At 35.4% G+C, this 21,703-nt stretch overlaps 1 protein-coding gene across 2 annotated transcripts; it reads right to left on the bottom strand.

Moving 5' to 3' along the window:
- Positions 1-263: 263 nt before the first annotated feature.
- On the bottom strand, positions 264-19,925 carry LOC106073474 (degenerin unc-8-like). Of its 2 annotated transcripts, XM_056017836.1 has the most exons (16): positions 19,767-19,925; positions 18,944-19,155; positions 16,552-16,666; positions 13,408-13,502; positions 12,773-12,836; positions 11,342-11,433; positions 11,063-11,140; positions 9,631-9,728; positions 8,542-8,702; positions 8,157-8,243; positions 7,773-7,899; positions 6,138-6,213; positions 4,504-4,561; positions 3,675-3,754; positions 2,122-2,197; positions 264-609 (listed from the first exon to the last, which is right to left on the bottom strand). In XM_056017836.1, the coding sequence occupies exons 1-16, from the start codon at positions 19,806-19,808 to the stop codon at positions 478-480; spliced, it is 1,593 nt and encodes a 530-aa protein (XP_055873811.1). In that variant the 5' UTR covers positions 19,809-19,925; the 3' UTR covers positions 264-477. The 2 variants fall into 2 exon arrangements, with proteins under 2 accessions (XP_055873811.1, XP_055873812.1); XM_056017837.1 differs by lacking the exon at positions 18,944-19,155 and having other exon boundaries at positions 19,767-19,881.
- Positions 19,926-21,703: the final 1,778 nt, after the last annotated feature.

Here is a 21,703-nt window from a genome sequence, read left to right as displayed (position 1 = left end):
ACTAGTAGTTAGATCGCTGGCGAGTGTATTCTCTCTCTCTATTTCTCTCTCCAGTGGCGTAGCTAGGGTGGGGGAAGGAGGGGGAGAATTTGAAAATTCCCCCGGGCCCCTCTTAAGGGGGGAACAATAATGTGTTTTTTTTTCATTAAATATTACGCAAAATGCTTGGGACCCCAAAGAGGTCAAGCTCAAAATCAACAATAAGGTGTAAATGGGCTCGCGAGAAATAAACATAAATAAAAAGAAACGAATAGAAGAACAAATGAAATGGTGAATGTTTATTGAATCTAAAAACGATGATTTTACTAAAAAAAAAATGAATAAATAATCTTTGTAGTTCTAAATCCAATTCTTATATTCCTAACACAAGACTTTGTTGTTCATCTGATAAATAATTGACTTGATCCAGTATCAAATCGTCAATCTCACTTTTAAATCCTGCTTGTATATCAACTTGGGCTTTCCTGTGAGGTCAACTTAATTTCTCCGGCCACAAAGGGCATAATGAACAAGTCTCATCAGAAGGTCAAATACCTCACAGAAGGAGAGTATAGACAGACCGATCCACAGACCAATGGTGCCACCAATATCAGCCAGCAGAGAAGTGAACTGTGAATATAATTGAGCCATGAAGAGAATATTACATAAGGAAAGCAACAGATTTCTTACCAAAAAAAATTATAGAAAAAAAAAGAAGGGATATTTCTTAGTTAAAACATAGTACCACGTGACAGAGCCTCGCTCGGTTAAATGATTTGTTTCCCGAGCTCATTTCGGAAACGTTCGTGTGTGACTATTTATAAAATAAATCATATGGACGAGAGCGGGAATTCCCTTTTTAGAAAATGAAAGCCAAAATTAATTTTATCATAATGAAACAATTTTTAAACCTTTATAACGGTCGACCCTGAGTTTTCGCAATGTGGCCAATGAGTTGAGAATTATTTTCTCATTTATATATATGTACCTTGAAATTTCAAAGAAAATCGTTAGTGCCGTTTTCGAACAAAAATTTATATAGTTTTTTGTTTATACAAACATACAATAATTGCGCGCTTAAGAGTATAGATTAAGATTGTGTAGCAGGTTCTATAGGAAGGAAAGGGGGGTGGGGGGCTCGACAATCTGACAGAAAGAAGGAGGCGGTAATTGTGATGATTTCTGTTTAATTATTGCTTGATATTTATCGCGGATATATTATTTTTTTTATACAATTTGTATCTTTTTATTCTTATATTTAACAACGGCACAAACAGAAACCTCTTTCCGGAGATGTATATAAATAACTTGGCAAGACACTGAAGAAACATATGAGTTCATTTCTTCCTTCTTTATTGCACTTCTTTAAACTGAACGTATATGTAGGTTCTTCATTCAATAACATCTTGACTTAAATATCTTGATAATACGAAACGTTTTTCTAATATTACTGAAATAACTTAATGATACAACATCAACTTCAACTAGCATAACTTCAACCAATGGACCCGTCTTTGGCCTACGTGTTGAAGCATATGAAACTTCTTCCATACATATTATAAAACATTCGTTTTTGCAATTCGAATCTGGTAATGCAAAGATGTGGAAATACTGAAACATATTATCAAGGGTTTTAATTCATCAAAAAATTACTTTTTGTTATGAAAAGCATAATTGTATCATGATAATTATAAATTTGGAAATTCCTAGATACCCGAATTACAATTCAATATAGAATGAATGTCTTGATAAGCTATGTTTTTGTTTTGTTTTATTTTTTAATTTTTTTATACTTTTGAGCACACTGCAGAACTCAATTTCCTACGCTCATCCATTTTTGTTTACCTTTTTGTCGGTTGTCAACATTGAAATTTAATTGAGCCTCCTAGGCATTGTTTGTCTCATCGAAACATTTTGTGTTCTTGAGAAAAATATGACTTGAAACTAACAGCGATCGTGAGACAAATACGATCTGATATTGATTTGTTGAATTGGGGGAGGGAGTGTTTGAGATGAATAACCAGATTTAAAAAATGTCATTTCATTAATGTAATATAGCCAGGCTTTAAATTTACTGATAACATATTCTCTTGGTTAAACTATGGAGGTCAGTGTAAACTAGCCTGTGATGAATTCCCTTACCTCGTAATTGGGCTGTTCAGTTCTTTCTTCGTAGTTCAAGTCTTGGAAATAAATGTTCAACTTCAGGAAATTATATCTGGAACAAAAATTTTTTCTTCTTTTTATTATTTGGCGTTTGAATTTTTAGTTTTCTATCTTAATTTTACTTCATTTAAACAAACATAAAGCTTTACCATGTACAAGGTTTATTTCAATAAAAGCTATATTTTAAAATGTTGATTGATTTAAAATGAAATTTTTTGATACATCTGAACTTTCTAACCATGTCTTACATTTTAATTGTTCAAGAGGTCTCTGAGTAGTTAAGCGTTTGGCTTCGGAACCGGAGGTCCCAGGCTCGAATCCTAGTGAAAACTGGGGATTTGTTTTTTAATTTCGGGATATCTAGGGTGCATCCTAGTCTTCAATTGCTCTGGTCGGTACCTGACATGAGTTGGGGGAAAGTAAAGGCGGTCGCTTGTTGTGCTTGTCACATGACACCCTCGTTAAAAGTGGGCCACTGAAACAGATGACCTTTACATCATCTGCCCTATAGATCGTAAGGTCTGAAAGGGGAGCTTTACTTTTTATATTACACTTCATCTACGTCTGCTCAGTAATTACAAACGGGACGGTAAAAACTGTACAAGTTACAACTTCAATATTTTATATTTAATTAATTAGTCGGCCGATTAATAGAGAAATTATCAGTATATGTATGTATATGTACTTTTACCTAAATCAACTCATTCAGGTTGCTGCAGAATATATATTAAACTAGAACAGAAATAGTACAACTTCCAAACCAAATCCTTTATGATTTTTTTTTTAGAGACATCAGTTTTTACCTTCTTGAAACCAATAAAATGTTTACAAAGCTTATATTGACTCATTCCGTCTGTCTGTTTTGTTATAGATGTGTACAAGTTATTTTTCTCACACCCATTCTCTGATCAAGTTGAAACTTCACATAATTATTCATTGACATAGACAAGATATGAATCAATAAAAACAAAGTAACCAATTCGACAGTTAATTACTTGTGATGAATAATTTCGCTTCATAACAAGAAGGGAACTAATCCTTCAGTATTCGCAGATATGGCTAAATTTGTTGGGTTCAGTCCCCTTAAATAATCGTTAACGCTATTTCTATTATTGTACCTAACAATACATGAATCAAAAAAACTAAAATACTCAATTAGTCAATTAATTTTGGTAAATAAATGTTTTGTTTAATGTGGAATTTAAAAAAAAAATAAATTGTACATTATTGGTAGATATAGTTTTAAGGACTGAGTTCTTCCCCTTTAGTTAAGAAATTTCACATCCTCACTTAAACAGTGTCTGTGTTGTCACAAGCGTATTATATGACATTTACTCTGCTATCAAAATTTTTTTTTTTGCGGGGTGGAGGCCTATGACTCTTATATTTTTAATGGTTATTAGAATATCTTGATAAATTACTAGATGATTTAAGTGCTACAAAAATTATGATGTTTGTGTAATACTGTCATGTGTTCGCTCTGCACAAGAAAAACGTTTGCAAGATCACGAGAGAATTAAGTGGCTTACTGTAACTCCTCCATAGATTTGTTCCATAAAAGCGAACACAGTGCTGTTTTGTTTTGACAGACCTGACCAATCAGATATTTCTGTAAGAATTAAAGTACTACAGTGAGATAAATAAATACATTTCAATTCAATGATTCTAGAATAACACTAAAGGTATAGTGGTGGCACCAACTATAACTAGTAGTAGTCTAGTACTATTTTTTTTTATTTGAAGCCCTTACCTTTCATAACTTTAATATATATGTACTTAATAAGATATACAAATCTTAAAGCAAGTTATACTTATTAAGAAAGAAAGAAAGTACATGTCAGTCTTATCTGCTTTCCCTAATGTTCTATTAGATGCATATTTGTTCAAAATTGTATAATTTAAAAATATGGAGACCGCCATTAAATTAGGCCACTCAGAATTAATGAAAGTTTCTTTGCGCTATAATTAGCTTACTATATTAACCTTTTCATTTTTGGATTATCGTCGCAGTAATCTTCTCTTCTCATTGTTTCTACAGGGATTAAATGCTATATGGTTTTAAACAATGTATAGTTTATCTAGACTTCCATATTGTGTTTACCAGATACACCAATAACCTTACTATCTATGGTTTTTCCTTTATTTATGAAATTCCCCATTAGAGATCGCCAGGACTAGGTCTGGGAAAAGGGGAAATAACTTTATTATACATTTCAACTTTACGGACGACCTCACCCTTTACATACAGTATATTTATTTATTGGCGCATGTTCTGAGTTCAATTCAGCATTTTGTCCTACTCTGTGTAAAGCGCTAACTCCCCAAAATCTTTTTTGGTCTAATCTCTGTTATACTTACCGCCATTGCTTTGTTTGGCCATTGCCTATAAGAGATGCTTTGTTCATAAACACTCTCGCTGGGAAAATATAAAAGATGATTCTGTAAATACATTTCATTGGGAAAGACATTAGATGTAGTAGTGTCTCAATTATAATCTTTGAATTATTGACACTGGAAATCTGTTGAAACTTTGTAACATAAAGCAGCTATTGCATAATAATAATAATAATAAAAATAATAATAATAATAATAATAATCTTTATTGTCCGTATGGAAATTTGTCTTACAATTTGTGCATTACACCAAACAAAACATTGAAACTAGAAAAAAATGTACATTCACACCAGACTCACTCATAATTTACATGTGACAAAGTTAATATCAAATTGTTTCTATTCAATGATCTGATTGCCAGGGGAACAAAAGAGTGTTTGTGTCTGTTTGTCTTTTGTGATGGTAATATGATAAAATCCTGTCCAAAGGATTAATTTTTATTTCTAGATTCGTTTTAGCTTTTTTATGGATGTTTGTCTCAAACAGCTGCCCAAATGGGGTTTGTTTTTTGCCAATGACTTTACCAGCAGCATTTAGGATTCTCTGGAATTTATTTTATTTTTAATGCTCAAATTTATAGTTTGCATTTAATTCTCCGGCATAACAATTTGTTTGAGTAATCAGCAATTGTTTAAAATAGAAATCTACACTAAATTATAACACCAGAAACGCATTGTCTGATCAGCACAATCTCATCGTAACATCAAGACATCTTCACATATAGCACTCAAACACAAAAGATCGTTACATTTTAGTACATTACATGTGATCTTTCAAGTTTGCTTACTTCCCTTAGAATTCGTTTTCCCTAGTGTAAACACCTTGTTAAAATACAAGACCCTTAAAAAAAAAGTAAATATTGTCTAGTTCTATTAAAAAAAAAACAACACTAATATTTTTATTAAGCGTGCTATTACAAAATTTGTCAAAACGGTGTTCCCATAGACATATATATATAGACTGGACGATAAAGAACAAATTATTATCGGAAATATTTGGGAAAAGATAAGTGTGTAGATCCACATCACAAACCTATATATATTTGCCTATGTCTATGATTATAAAACAAAGACAAAATATTGGGAATATGGCAGTTTTGCACTTTTCAAAACTAAAGATCAAAGGTATATATTGGCTGAAATGTTAGTCCTAGAATTTATAGCTCAATCGCCGCCATTTTTTTTTCACATAGATATAGTACATAAAACATATTGACTCCCCCCAAATAAAAATAACTTCCTACTTCCAGTCTATATTTATTTATGTCTATGGGTGTTCCATATTTTTTTCCAGCTTCATTCTTTCTGACGTCACTTCCGTTTCATACATCCATTCTCACCATTCTACATTCGACCACTCTGCACGCCAACCGTAACATGCCATCATGCAGTGTTTCCCAAACATTTTTCCATAACGGAACACATTCTGAGCATTTAGCGGAACACTTTGCTTATTTTTTTTTTTTAGTGAGATTGATTAGTCAACCTATCAGGCCGCCTCGCAGGACACTAGGGTTCCACGGAACAGTTTGATAAACACTGCCCTAATGTGATTTAATCTCAAATGTCATCTCAAATGTCATCTCAAATGTCAATTACCTGCAAGGGTTGTAGCAGTTGCAGCTGTTTTCCTCATCGTTGAATTTTGCAGTGACATTCGCCCGACATTTGTTCTCTGAGATAAAACACAGATTTGTTTCCATTATTAAACTTTACAAATAGATCCAAAATGTGACATTTCTAATATCAAATTTGCTTGTTTATGAATAAAATCATCTTTGAATACGTTCAGTATTTTGGTTTATTAAATTCGTCGAAAACTATGCTGTTAAAATAGTAACAAAAATACAATAGCAAGAAGATCATTGAATTTTCCTTTTTTACAAAGCTTATATCAACTGACTCTATCTGTCTGTCTGTCTGGTAGAAAGTTTTTTTCACTTTTTTTCTCTCATACCCTTTCTCGGATCAAGTTGAAACTTTGCACTTTTATTCAGTGGCACAGACAAGACAAGAATTTAAAAAATACCAATTAGTCAATTAATTGCTGGTAATTAATTATTTCGTTTTATACCAACCAAGGAAAACAATCCTCCAGTAATCAAAGATATGGCTAAATATGTAGGGTTTTGTTCTTTTGCATAATTGAACACGTAATTTCTCCCACGCTCATTCTTGGATCAATTTGAAACTATACGCCGTTATTTAGCTGATGACATTATCCAGATAACTGGTGATGCATAGACGACACCCTTCGGAAGCCTAGTTCGAGCATCACCAGAGAAACCCTGACCTCAAGGAAAGAGGAAGTGGTGATTGCCCACTAGAAATACACAGCGAAGAAAATGAGATGTGGGCGCCAAAAACAGATGGGAAGACGTTGAACCGAGTCACCTGAAGGAAGCTGGTGGCCTACGCCCCAGACGAGACCTTAGGCAGGGATAAAATACGATGATTGTAAACTTTCATATATTTCAAAGATTTTGTTTACCAAAGTTGATTTTTCTGTCGTTTGTGATTGAGCTTTAAAAAAAACGGGGTATGCTTTTTGATATTAAAAAATACCTAGCGCGCTTCCAATAGGAATAAAAGGTTTTCTACAAGACAAGAAAATCCAACGCTGCCTTTCAGAATGAAAAGGCGGGGTCATCCACGGGATAATCAGACATTTAAGTTAGTTAATACACTCTCAAGTCATAGTGTTAGCAACCATTTACAAAGCAGATTGAAGTGGCTTAACCTATGAACCTCAGGAAACATAGGTCAGTGCTCTACAAATAAATTTCCACGACAAAATACATCTGGACAGTATTGATTTCGTCCCCCGCAAAGTACAATCTCAAATCTTCTAAGAACATAACACCTTCTTTAAATTTTCACTAAAAATTTCGTCCCCCGCAAAGTACAATCTCAAATCTTCTAAGAACATAACACCTTCTTTAAATTTTCACTACCTCAATAAATAGCCCTACACATTTCCCCTCTGTGGACACTGCGACCAACCATACGAAACTTTCAGTTACACCTTCTTTGAACGCCTTAATTTGGCAAAATTTTATCTAAAAAAATAACATCTATATCAGGTGGGACCAATGAAGAAAACAAAAAGAGTACTTTAGTTTTCCTTGGCACAGATTGCGAAACAGCAGAAGCTGGCTAGAAGAAGAAAATATCCAAGTAAAACTATAACAAAAGAACGACTAACAAAGCGAATTGAAAAAAGAAAAGTTTTACGTTCAGCCGTCTTGCAAGACTTTGTGGTGGATGAGACATTGAGAATACTGTTCAGGCTCTGGTACTCCTGGTAGTAGCACTTGCAGGTCTGGATGATCTTCAGTAGAAGACACTTCTTCTGGCACAGCTGAAAAAGTTTCATTACACATCCTCAAAGTCAAAATGTAAAAACTCTAAAAAAAAAAAAATAATAAAAAAAATAAAAAAAAAAATTAAAGGTATGAGAAGATGTAAACTAAAGGGGCAAAGTAGATCTAAATAATTCAATTTCCTTCGAGGCTCTGATCTATATGTTAATTTACTTTTATTAGAAAGTACATCAGTTTAAAAAAAAAGTGCAGATAATCAAACACTTTCACTGTTAACAAAACAAATAAATCTTACATTTCTCGTGTAGCTGTATTTACTGGATATGGTGTCCTCGGGTTGTGTGCATTCGTTGTACGGATCACCAAGACGGTTAATTTTCATCTGTAGAAAGATTTTTGTTTCAAATTTATAAGAACGAGTTGGATTTTTTTTTTTCAAATCTTAAATTATTATTATTTGACAAAATACACATCCCTGAAAATTTAAAGAAGCTCTCCAGAGGGCGTTGATATACAATATTGACTTAGTACAAAAAACAAACTAACAATAAAATATAAATTTAAAACATTTGTTTCCAATCCATTCAATCTCCAGCTGCTTTTAAAAGTATCAAGAGAAGAGCTATGTATTGCAGCGGTTATATCACTATGTTTTAGAAGGCGGGTATTTGATACATCACCTGTTTAATGCCAATAACCGTTTGATCGCCTGCAGATATAGAGATGCCCTCGGCTGGGAACGGGTATGTTCCTTGCTCGTGAATGACGATCTGTGCACCTTGGCCTGACGTGATCCCAGGAATGTATTCATCAATCTCAAGGAACAGAACTAGCTCGAGACCTTTATGGTAGAAAAATATTCATGTAGCTATTGTGTTACGAAGCTTATATTTGTCACAAGTCGATACTACGACCTGATTCGACCAGTTTCTAGAAGCCGAGTAGTTGAGGGATAAAGCGCTTGGTTTCTGAACCGAGGGTCCCGGGTTCGAATCCTGGTGATTTTTTTTTTATTTCTGGATATTTGGGCGTCTCTGACATTAGTCGGTCGTTGTGCTGGCCACATGATATCCTCGTTATCCGTAGGCAGCACACAGATGGCCTTTACATCATCTGCCCTATAGACCGCATGGTCTGAAAGGGGAACTTTTGTTTTTACATATGTATTACACGTATAACATCCCTTCATGGCGCTAACTACCGCTGCATGTTATTAAGCTCTAGTGCGTGAGGCTTTATGAATTATTTGATATATGTTTCTGTTTCGCTCTACAATTTTTTGAATAAGTATTGGACGTTAACTATTACTTCGTTGCACAAACCTCCAGCAAGATGAGAGAGGATGGCAACGGGCAGGGTTCGAACTCTAGACAATCGAGTTGATCGTCAGGAGCGTATACCAGACGACCATGCGGGCAAAGTGTCTGAAAGACCGTACAAAAGCTAAATTTTTCTGCTCAGATTTTAAGGTAAAGTCGAATCATCTGATAGTCCTTTTAGACATACATAAAGTCGAATTATCTAGACTTTGAAATATAGTTGAATCATCCGATAGTGTCTGTAGACTTTAAAATACAGTCGAATCATCTAATAATCTCCCTGACATTGAAATAAAGTCGAATCATCTAATAGTCTCCGTAGGCTTTGAAATAAAGTTGAGTTACCTAGCAGTCTCTCTATAGTACTCTATACTCTAATATAAACGATGCTAAAAATGGTGTTAATATTTTCGTAACATAAGACTAAGAGCGGCATGACGTGAAACTCACCTCCATCGGGGCCACTTCTACGAGCAATGAATTTATTGTTTTCAACAGTGTAGCAATTGCCATAACTAGCAGTTGTAGTTTGTGTAAAATTTCTGAAACTGAATATACGGGACTGTTTATTAAATAAGAGTTTACAAAGAGGAAGGTATTTGTGATAGTGTGTTTGTTTTGAGTGGCTAGTAGAGTATTCTGTGTGCTTGTGTATGAAATGACCAGTTGATCTTCGTTGTACATGGATGAGTGAACAGCAAAGAAAGTGTGTAAGTCAAGACTCTGTGGAAATGGGTCAAAAGACAACAGGATGCTGGTGTACAGGAACCGTATGTGAAGCTAATTAAGCAATGTGCTAATTGAGATTATAGTTGTTGTTTTTTTTTGATGTGTCGATTGGAGTATTTAAAAATAATTGCTATAAGCTAATTCATTTCTATGGTTTTTGCAGCGCAGGATTTAGGGCAGCGGAAACAATGAAGCCAACAAACTTTCATCCTTCAAGAAACCCTTAAAAAAAACACTAGAAAATCTACAAACTTTTAAGAGTATGTATCTGATATCTATAAAGCGAAATGATTCATGTACGTTACCCTCGTAATATTTAAGTTCATTTTCGTTTAAGTCTTTTAAAGAGGGGAGGGGACATGGACTACAACTATCTCTCTCAGACCCTCCACGTGCTTTAGATTCAGCCATAGGTCTCAGAGACCCCCCCCCTCCTTTTAGTAACAAACATGCTGAAAACACGTGAAAGAAATAGGGCAGTGAGTCTTAAGGTCGCCTTGTCCCCTTACAAGGATAACCTCGTTGCGGACCAATTCTCTCTCTCTCTCTCTTTCTCTCTCTCGCTCTCTCTCTCGAAAACGACTCTAACGATTTTCTTTAAAAATTTCAGGGTATATGTATATAAATGATGTATATAAATAAGAAAAAAAAATCTCAACTCATTGGCCGCTTTGCAAAACCTCGAGGTCGACGGTTATATTGGTTTAAACATGTTTCATAATCCTATAATTAGTTTTGTCTTTCCATTTCTAAAAATGAGAATATAAAACTATTGAAGAGTACAAAGGTCAATATTATAATCAGCTTTAAAACAGAATTTCTTATTGCTTTTGTTTGAAACACTTACATAATGCGTCATGTAAGATGATGTAATAATATCAGAAATAAGAGAGAGAGAGAGGCAGAGAGACAATGAGAGTATTTTTTTAAACCAAATCTATTGCCTCTATGACAGGAGCGTAGCTAGGAATTTTCCATCGTTAAAGGGTCCTGGGGATTGACGTCTTTTGGGACCCCTGCATTTTGAGTAATATTTAAATTTTAATGTAAAATACACTCATTTGGGGGCCTCCTCAAGTGGGGGCCCGGGGGAATATTCAAATGCTCCCTCCTCTTCCCCCACCCTAGCTACGCCACTGCTCTATGAACTTACTTGCGGCAGGCTGCCCCTCCAAAAGTGCAAGAAACTATTAAGTCGTCAATTTGGTGTCCAGTGTATCTTTGTGTTTCTCTGTGCCCAATGATACATAAAATCAGCATACACATGCATTAAATGTTTTAAAATGAAGCTTCTAACTATTGAAATCACGCTTGAAAACAAGTGAAACATTATCATGCTAGAAAGGTTGTGATATTGTAAACTTGAACATTAGGGCTAATTTTTGGCCCAAATAGATACACAACACGGTGTGGTTTGAATGTTTGTACTCACGTGTCCATATAACTGAATAAATCCTGGAACTTGCTTTCTGCTTTACCAAACACCGAAGTGTCAACATCTGAAGGTGCACTATCGTCTACACCCTGGTCGTGTGTTTCAATACAGAATGAAAGTGTTATAATTAATAAAACAAAAACACGCTTGTAAACAATACTAGAAACGTGGCAATATATTTTAACTCAATAAATAACAGGTTAAATATTAAAAACAGAAATGCTCAAAAGTTCGCTTATATTCATTGAATTAACATCGAATATTTTTATCAATTATAACTGTGCTCCATTTTTTGGGAGCTTCCTCCAGGTATTGCGATTTTTTACTCGTCTGCTATCCCATGAGTCCCATTGTTAAAAAGCACCGTACAATCACTGCCGTATTTCTACTTTTATCAAGGCTTATCCCCAATGAGCTTATTACATATTTAATTTACAACAAAATTACTTACTTACTAATAATTGATTCACAATTGATGTTAGATGTGTGGCCAAGATGCTTAGCCGAGACCATTTGTTACAAGGCCTCAACACTGACCTGCAGCGTCACAGCCTGTGGACGTTTAGACCAATAGCTTGTTGCCACGTCGTGCAGATCTGTGACGTGTCAATGGGCTATTGGTCTAAACTGCCCACAGGTTGTCACGTTGCCCTCTATAACGAATGGTCTCGGATTGGCAACCTATCAAAGGGGCTTGACTAACTAAAGGGGGAATTTGCTACCTATCAAAAGGGCTTGGCAACCTAAAGGGGGAATAGGCTATCTATCAAGAGGACTTGGCTACCTATCAATTGGGCTTGGCTGCCTAAAGGGGGAATTGGCTACCTATCAAGAGGGCCTGGCTACCTATCAAAGGGGCTTTGCTAGTTATCAAGGGACATCGAGATCGATACCCGACTCGGGCAGAGTTGAGTTAACCGAGCGCCTAAAGGCAGCAGGGAAAACTTTCTTCCAGATTCTCCATACCACCACCAGTCAAAAGAGATTGGACCATAGCAACCTGAGCATGATATTAGAATGAAAGTTGCGCTATATAAGGGCTATTTCATAAAAAAAAAAAAGGGATTCATGTCTTGTAATCGACTAGGAATAATTTTGACAAAGCTTCAACTTGATCCGAGAATGGTAGTGGGAGAAATAACGCGTTAATTTATTTTTGACAGACTTACAGACAGACCTAAGAATGGGAAGTTGAAGAAAAAAACATGTTCAAACGTTTTTACCACAAACGGACAGATGGACAGACAGACAGAATAATTTGATATAAGCTTTGTAAAAAATAAACATTTTGTCATTTACGATTACACTAAACCGGGAATGGGGAACAACTGTGCATAATCAACTTGCCTGTAAATAATGAAGAATCTATTTTAAGAAAAACGAAGGTTAAATTCATTATATTAAATTGTTTTAAAAGGTCATACCAACCTGATAGTAGTCTCCTAGTTGTGGGTCATATTCATCAATGGTGATGTTTGTTGTATCAATATTGCTGAAAAACAAAAGGTCGTTTTTAATTGTCTTCAGGTTTAGACTTATTCGTTTCGGCCTAATAAACGTTTATTGTCATAATATGCTTAATAGCTTATGATTATACTTCTGTTACAATGATGATTAATTATTCTTCGTTTTTTTTTTCATATTAATCTCAGATCTATTATTCTTTTTCATCTGCTATTCTCAATAATCTTTAATCTCTTTAAGTTTTGCAATCTGGTCTTAATCTGATGAATATAGTGTTCTTATTTCACCTATACCTATCCCATAGTCTGTTGGAGCGTTGGGGCACCACACAGGATCTGTTGACTGCCTTTCTCCATTCCTGTTTTTTTTGCCTTGAATAGATTCTCTTTTAATGTTAGGCTTTGTCCATTCTTTTATGCTGTCTTCCCATCGCTTTCTCTGTCTGCCTCGCCCTGTTTTTCCTGGTGCTGTTCTTACACTTATAATTTAATGTAATCATCAATACTTATATTTCTTACACCACAAGTTTTTCTAAATCATAATTTGCATTGATTCTTTAGATTGAACTTTTCAAAACAAAACATGTAGCGCAAGCTTACTTTAGATCAGTGTAGTCATCAGCAGCCAGGACAGTGTCGTATTTCACTTTGATAGATGCCACTAAATCTTGAATTTCTTGGGACGCATTATTTAACTATTGAAAAGAACATATTTGAAAATTTTAGAGGCGCCATTTCTCTTTCTTTCGTAATGTAATTCAAAGTTCTACGTAATGGAAAAAGAAATGTATGTATTTAACATCATTACGTATTTTCGCTGTTAAATATAACTATAAATTATTTCTACATTTTTTTTAATGTTTATAGTTTATCGACGATCCTATAAATAGACAATAATGCTGAGATTTTGGATATGTAACCCATGATGATAATTTATAAACTACAGACAAGTGAGATCCATGTCAAAATGCTTTTTAAAACATAAATCTAGCATTTAATTAGTTGTATATTATCAGGGCCGGCCTTAGACACTGGGCCCCGCACTTTCATTGGCCCCGCGCTATTTCTAGGTGTAAACTATTAAATAAACCTTCTTAACTTATATATAATAACAGGGGTTCCAGGACCTCCTGGAAATCTCCTTAAATTATTAAAATCTTTTGAAAACTCATAATAAAAATGTACTAAAAAGTAGACAAAATTGTCATTAAATAAAAATGGCATAGTGAGCTTTCATTTAGTAAAAATTTCTTTAAAAGACGAATGTATTTTCTAACACAAATTCTTAATTTTTACATTTCGCTTATCACAACCCAGACTAGGCCCCGTGTAATCCGTTCAGGAGGGGCCCCGCAATTGTTAGGGCCCGCCCTGTATATTATCTTCCTGGTAGATATTGCAATCACGATGTCTGATGATTTAAAGTACACTTTACTGAAGGACTTCTAGTATGTCTCTTAGCAATCTAAACCAGCTACCTGCTTTACTCACATCATACCCTCTTAATGTTCTTCCTGTTTCTAAGCTCCGCCCCTTCAGTTACTAACAATAGCATAAGGCGATTAAACAAGTTTAAAATAATTAACTGAGGTTCAACGGGGGAAAATAATTAAAAGTTATTTGTGTTTGAGTGGGTCTGTTTGTGATGGTGTGTTTGTGTGGGTGTGTTTGTGTAGGTATGTTTGTGTAGGTGTGTTTGTGTAGTTGTGTTTGTGTTGTAGGATGTGTAGATGGCTGCTTGCTCATTCTAGCCCGGTCAATGGACACAGCTAGTGTTTGATAAGGCGTTCAGGTTTAGATATGTTTATGTTGGTGAGTTTATGTAGGTGTGTTTGTGTTGGTGTGTTTGTGTGGGTGTGTTTGTGTAGGTGTCTTTGTGTAGGTGTGTTTGTGTTGGTGTGATTGTGTGGATGTGTTTTTGTGGGTGTATTTGTGTAGGTGTGTTTGTGTTGGTGTGTTTGTGTAGGTATATTTTTGTTGGTGTGTTTGTGCTAGTATGTTTGTGTTGGTGTGTTTGTGTAGGTGTGTTTGTGTAGGTGTGTTGGGGGAGACGATCCTTCGTGTTCAACTAACCCCGTTAAATGACATCACAACAAAGTAATTGGTAACAATTGTTTACAACCACTTGAGTCTACAGGCTCCTCACAACAAACAGCCCTAAGTCTGTCAATATGTTGTCAATGATTCAACAGGCAATCCTAGTGCCTTTGTTATAATTTATAAAGGCGGGTTTACTGAAAGGTCAAAACAGCTTAAAAACCGGGCTGGAAAAAACAATCTTTTAATCCGCTCTTAATTAGCATCTTTGTATTAGTGCACATCGTTTTTGATGAAACATTCATAGAGCTGCACTGGTAACCTTAGAACGTTTTGAATTACATTAAATCATGTTTGTTTGTTAGTTCGCTCTAAAGCAATGGTTCCCAAACATTTTTAGGCCTGGGTACCATATACATTTTGGAGTGGACAGATGCCTCACGTATAGGGCCGCAACATCATCATTAGCATCGTCTTCGAAATCATCAACACCTTTATCTTTTCCATGACTTTCGTCTGAGGGGTGCTGTGAATGTTCGTCTAAATCCCCTCTCCTTTTCTCGGTCAGTAGCTGTTCTTAGCAGGATGTCAAGGGAGAGGCCGGACCATTCTTTTACGATATCCAGCCAGCTTTATTTTAGACGACCCTTTCTTCTTGCTTGCTCTGCTGTAGCTTTAAGCGTGACTTTTGACAGCAAGAAAAAAAATATGGAAAAATCGTCGTGTCGAATCGAGACTAATCGTTATAGAAGGCCTTAACGCTGGCCTGCGACGTCACTACCTGTGGGCAGTTTAGACCAATAGCTCTCTGTTCAGTGTTCAAGCCTTCTATAACGACTGATCTCGGTTAAATGAAATTAATATTCTGAGACTTTATAGTTGGCAGGAATTTCGAAGTTGCGAATAGTTACGTGTCCACGGGCCGTGGCTTGCTCAACACTGCTTTACATCGTTGAAGGACATTGTGGCCATGTGTTCGACCACATTCGAAAATTAATACCGACATTGTGTTCGAATCTAGATTAGTGTCATTTAAATCTGTCCACCAGATAAGGGAAGGTTATATTAATATAGTCAACAGTGTTAAAAATGATCATTTTAAATTTAAATTCATACCGCAAAGAGAAATGTCCAAAGTATTTCTAAAACTAAACCAAACAATTAGATGTAATTGATGTTTAAGCTTAGGCTTCAGAAAAAAAATAATACTTCCATTAATGGTGCTTCTAATGCATGGTGGGTATTAACTTTGTTTTCCTAATTAACGATACCATCGTTGATTTGACCCAATTAAATTCAATTAATTTTTTATTGTATTAAGTGGTAATTTTGTGTTTTGTAAAAAGAGCATGCATTCTTCTTTAATCGTACACCAAGACTAGGCTTTTTTGAATACAAATGAAGATGTTATTGAAGTTTTATTATAACAGGATAGAATGTAGCAATGTGAAGATGGACAATTCTGTCAAATTAAAAATCAATTCGTATCTAACAGTTAAAGTTAGCGGTCATCTGCCACTAGCTATGTATAGTTGTTTTTTTGCTTACGCCATGCATGAAAGTCTGTATGAAATCTAAAAAATGTTCGTTGAAACGAAAGAGATTCCACGCTATATCTGACCTACACGTGAAAACAGATTGCATCAAAGTAGTTTGTGTATACATAAATAGATGGTTAGTGTCCACAATTGACTATTGACTACTTACTTTGGAGTATCTCATTATATTCACGTTACAGATAGTTATGGCCGGAAACGTCAAGACGGCAAAGCTCATGTCTATCTCCGCGTGTTTTGTGTAGTCAAAATATCTTGCGAACAGGCTGGAGAGAGAGAGAGAAAAAAAAAAAAGGTTCAAACAGTCGTCTTAAAAGGCTGAGTGATTAAGCTCTTGATTTCAAAACCTGGGGTCCTGGGTTCGAATCTCGGTGATGACTGGGATTTTGAGTTTCCTGATTATTATGGCGCCCCTTAGTCCAGCCAACTCTAATGGGTACCTGACTTTAGTTGGGGAAAGTAAAGGCGGTTGGTCGTTGTGCTGGCCACATGATACCCTGCTCGTTAACCGTTGACCATAGAAACAGATGACCTTAACATCCTCTGTCTCAGAGACCGCAAGGTCTGAAAGGGGAAACTTAACTTTTACTTAGGGTCGTCTCACTACTTGTAATAGTAATTGAAGGCTCTTTTGAATATTACTGAAATCAAATAGATTTCTAATTTTAATTACTTTAATTTTGTTATATCGAGAAGTTTCATAGGAGGAGCGGTGGCTGAGTGGTAAATCGTTTAGCTTCCAAGCCTAGGGGTTCCAGGTTCGAATCCTGATACAACTGAGATTTTTAATGTCGGGATCTTTAGGGAACCTCTGAATCCCTCCACCAGTATGAGTACACCTGATATTAGTTGAAGAAACGTAAAGGTGGTTGGTCGTTGTTCTGGTTACCTGACACCGTTGTTAATTATGAGCCACTGATGACTGACCCATAGTTCTGAAGATCTTAAAAGGTAACTTTACTTTACTTTAGGATTCTCATACAAAGATATAATTATCTTACATCAAAGATTAATAATTTTAAAAGTCGTTTTTAATGTGCTTTTTATGAGGCAATAATACATTCATATAAATTCATATACAAGTTTTGAAAAAATATTTATTGTCAATTTTCATATTGAGAGCAGACGAACAAAATAGTTAAAATACAAAATCGTCACCGGCTTTTTATAGTAAGGGATGAACCAAAGTCGTTACGACTGAAGAATTCCAAAAAGTGTTCTCTCTAAAATCATAACCTCATTAGTTCTGATGTAGACTGATTTAGCTTGATTTAGCCCATGAGTCTGGAGAATAATTTGACCACACTTTGAACTTTTTCCGTAACAATGTCAATAGATTAGTAATTACGTTTCATTCATGAATAGACTCGTATTTAAAAGTTACTATAAGAGTATGCTGTATTAATAAGCATCTATAACAATCTCCAGAGGTCTGTTCATTTAGTAGTTGTGATTGATTGTTACCTCAATATGTAAGCTACAATTAATTTTATAATTAAAGAGTTGTTGTTTTTTTCCAATGCATGAGAAGAAGTTTTAAAAAGAAAATAATTATGCCAACAAGTCGAACTCATTAAATAATCTTGTAAAATCATGTCTGTGCCAAGTGTTTATCGATTGAATGCCCTTAACTCCTTACATCGTCATCGGAATTTACAGTTATAGTGCACCGTCAAATTCAATGTGCCTCTTACATCTTACTTATTCTCTGGGTCTCTCTTTTCCTCCTCCTCCCCCATAGCCCTCCCTCCCTCCAATCTCTGCGGAGTAGAGGATATGGCAAGAAGCTTTGTTTACTCCTATAATGACACGGTTCGTGAAGCAAGAATCTTTTCTTTCTTCATTCCTGGCACTGAGGCGGTTGGTCTGAAATGTTGGACAGATTTACTAGAGCAGAACGGTCTGAACTGGTTCAATCCGTGGAGATGATAATAAAGCATGTAATAAAGCATGTAAATGTTGATAAAACAAAATTTATATATACACGAAATACAATCACGTTTTAAAGTAACTAATTGTAAATGTTCACATCACTTCTAATAAGAAGATAACACAGCTGCTCTTTCTGTCGTATTTCGTGTATTTCCTGAGATATGTTCTCATTATGAAATAAAAAAAAATCTAACATTTTGTCATATTTCACAAGACGTGATCTTAATATGAAATCAGGTCTGTCTAACATTTTGTCATATTTCCCGAGACGTGATCTTATTATGAAATCAGGTCTGTCTAACATTCTGTCGTATAACACGAGACTCGATCTCATGAAGAAAATTTCTTCTCTCATTATCATCGACTATTTCTTATGCTTGTCAGATTGGTATTACACATACAAAACGTCGTGATACTTTTGTTGTTAACAAAGCTCTATATTCTATTATGACGTTTTGATGAATTACTTGTGACTCTTGTTAAAATGTTAAGTTTGTGGTAGTACTTCTAATACAAGTTTATTCCACCCCAGTATGTGCATACGATTCAATCAAGTATTAGGAAAACCAAACAAAGAACAGATAACTCTCACAGTAACCGACACCCGTTACCTGTATAAGTGATAGATCATGGCTCCAATGGCAGCTATCAGCAGAACTGACCATATGCCTGTAACTATTTTGGACGTGGAGTCTCGAATGAAAGGAATCCCGCTCACGGACGTTTTCTCCGCGAAGTCAGTGAAGACACCGCGGATGCCGGACCTGTTGTCGTCTGACACATCAGACAGGTCTGACTTACTGCTTCCATTCATGGGAGATACCTGGAAAATAATAAGATCAATTTATGGAGCGATTCTTTGACTTCCTGTCTGAAGCATGCATGTCATGGACCCGACCAGGTATCTGTTTTGTGGAAACTTGTTGTTTTTGCATATAGTTGTTAAAATACAATTTAAATTTATAAACTAAGTCATGCCCGCTTGGCGTAAATACAATTTAAATTTATAAACTAAGTCATACCCGCTTGGCGTAAATACAATTTAAATTTATAAACTAAGTCATGCCCGCTTGGCGTAAATACAATTTAAGAAAAGGACAGCAAGGAGGTGTTCGGCCATAATTATCAGTATAAAGCCTGGAAACAAATCAAAAGGCGTAGCCGATGTGTGCTGCTAGGTTAAATCTTGAGGCAAAGAACAGTAATAAAGGAGAGTTGATACAGAAATAAGATACATTTAGCAACAGTAAAGATAAAGTTAGCAACAGTGAAGATTAGTTTAGTTAGCAACAGTGAAGATTAGTTTAGTTAGCAACAGTGAAGATCAGTTTAGCAACAGTGAAGATCAGTTTAGCAACAGTGAAGATCAGTTATTGACTTTCTTTATATCTTCTAAAGGATTGTACATGTTAGAAAATTAAATTAAAATGTTACCTCATTTTTCTTGGCCTGTTTGTCTTGTCCACAACAAGCCATCCAAAGTGTTTGCAATCTATTCTATGCTTCCTACCTACCCAACGTATCCATCAAGTTTGACTAATGATCAACCAGTGCCAATGAACGCCTACCTTACGAAATCAAAGTAATGGGGCTCTCAGCACAGCCCCTAGGTAGATTAACAAAAGATGCTAGGATATTATTGATTATAAGACCTTATGAAAGGGGGAGAAGTTCATGATGAACTAATCAAGCATAAAATCGGCTAATCTTTCTATAAAGGTTGTTTGGCTGGATACGGGAAGGGCTTGGGGTGCTAAATCAGATAATGTGTGTTGATATTAGGCAACAGGTATTTGAATCGGAGATATTGGAGGGTACAGGCAGGTCAGGCTGCAATAAAAGTGGTGTTGGATTGCGTTTTGTCAGCCGGAAATACAATTGTTGAATATGTCATTTATGTCGCATTTCGTTAACAAAAAAATAAATATATAAAAAAAAACAACAACATTAAAATGACAATAGATAACAGGGGCATCAGTATTGAAGGTGAAAAGCTGACTAGTGTTAGTGTTGATGGAATGTTACGCCCCTTTCAGTAACTCACATAATATTGTATATTACCCCCCCCCCCCTTTTTTTTTAGGGATACTATATATGGTAGAAAGAGTTGTGCCGATGTATAGGGGACACTACTCTGGTAGCCAGGATGGCTGATTAAAGTTGTTATGATCTTAAATGTTCTTATTTCAACTTTGTGTACTTTCAACTATCTATCGTAACATGGTGGCAGCGGTGTACACATCTAATAAAGTTAAACGATAACCTAGAGAAACTTAAAGAAAATATAAGAAAACAGCAGCTAAAATGGCAACTGCTAACAGATATTTCCCAGTACCGCAACCGCTATTGCAAACTGGCAATATTGCGGCCAATTGGAAAAGATTCAGAAGAGACTGGGGTAACTCTGAGAATGCCACGAAATTCACAACAGAGACAGAAGATATACGTGTAGCAACACTAATGACCATAATTGGAAGTGAAGCAGCAGACGTGTTTGATTCATTTGGAAAGGGGTGGGAGAAAAAGATAAATGAAGTTTTGAATAGTTTTGATTGTTGATTTGATTTAAGTGTTTTAATTTTTTTTTTAATTTCTTTTTTTTTAGGGAGAAGAGGGGATGTTGATGGAATGTTACGCCCCTTTCAGTAACTCACATAATATTGTATTATTACCCCCCCCCCCATTTTTTAGGGATACTGTATATAGTAGAAAGAGTTGTGCCGATGCATAGGGGACACTGCTCTGGTAGCCAAGATGGCTGATTAAAGTTGTTATGATCTTAAATGTTCTTATTTCAAGTTTGTGTACTTTCAACTATCTATCGTAACAGTTAGAAGCTTCAAATTCCTTGGAGCTAATGTCTCAGATGAGGGAACGAAACCCGAACTACTGGCCCGACTAGCACAGTCCACAGCAGCCCTTTCAAAACTTAAAATAATATGGAAAGACAAAGGCTTAGACCTCGGCACCCAAATCAGACAGAAGCGATGGGAAGACAACATAAAAGAATGGACGGGCCTGCCATTGAAAGAGGTTCCATCTAAGGCAAAAGACAGAGAGGAATGGAGAAAGACGGTCGACGAGTCTTGCATGGTTCCCCAACGGTCCAATAGACTAAGGGATAGGTAAACGAAAAGTTAAAAATAATTTTTTGTTTAAATATTTATTATTATTATTATTATTATTATTATTATTATTATTTGTATACTTATTTTTTTATATCAACTAGATTTTTGTCTATATTATAAATATAGTTATATTTATCACTGTTCACAAGGAAGTTATTCAAATTATTTGAAGTTTTATTAGTTAAGATATAATAATAATAAGGCTAGTCTTCGAGTTCGAAGATCAATAGCACGTGTATATTA

The sequence above is a fragment of the Biomphalaria glabrata genome, chromosome 18 (assembly GCF_947242115.1).
Source record: "Biomphalaria glabrata chromosome 18, xgBioGlab47.1, whole genome shotgun sequence".
NCBI classification, from domain to species: Eukaryota; Metazoa; Mollusca; class Gastropoda; family Planorbidae; genus Biomphalaria; species Biomphalaria glabrata.
The sequence above is the reverse complement of the archived record's forward strand: the minus strand, read 5'-3'. Positions and strand labels throughout refer to the sequence as shown.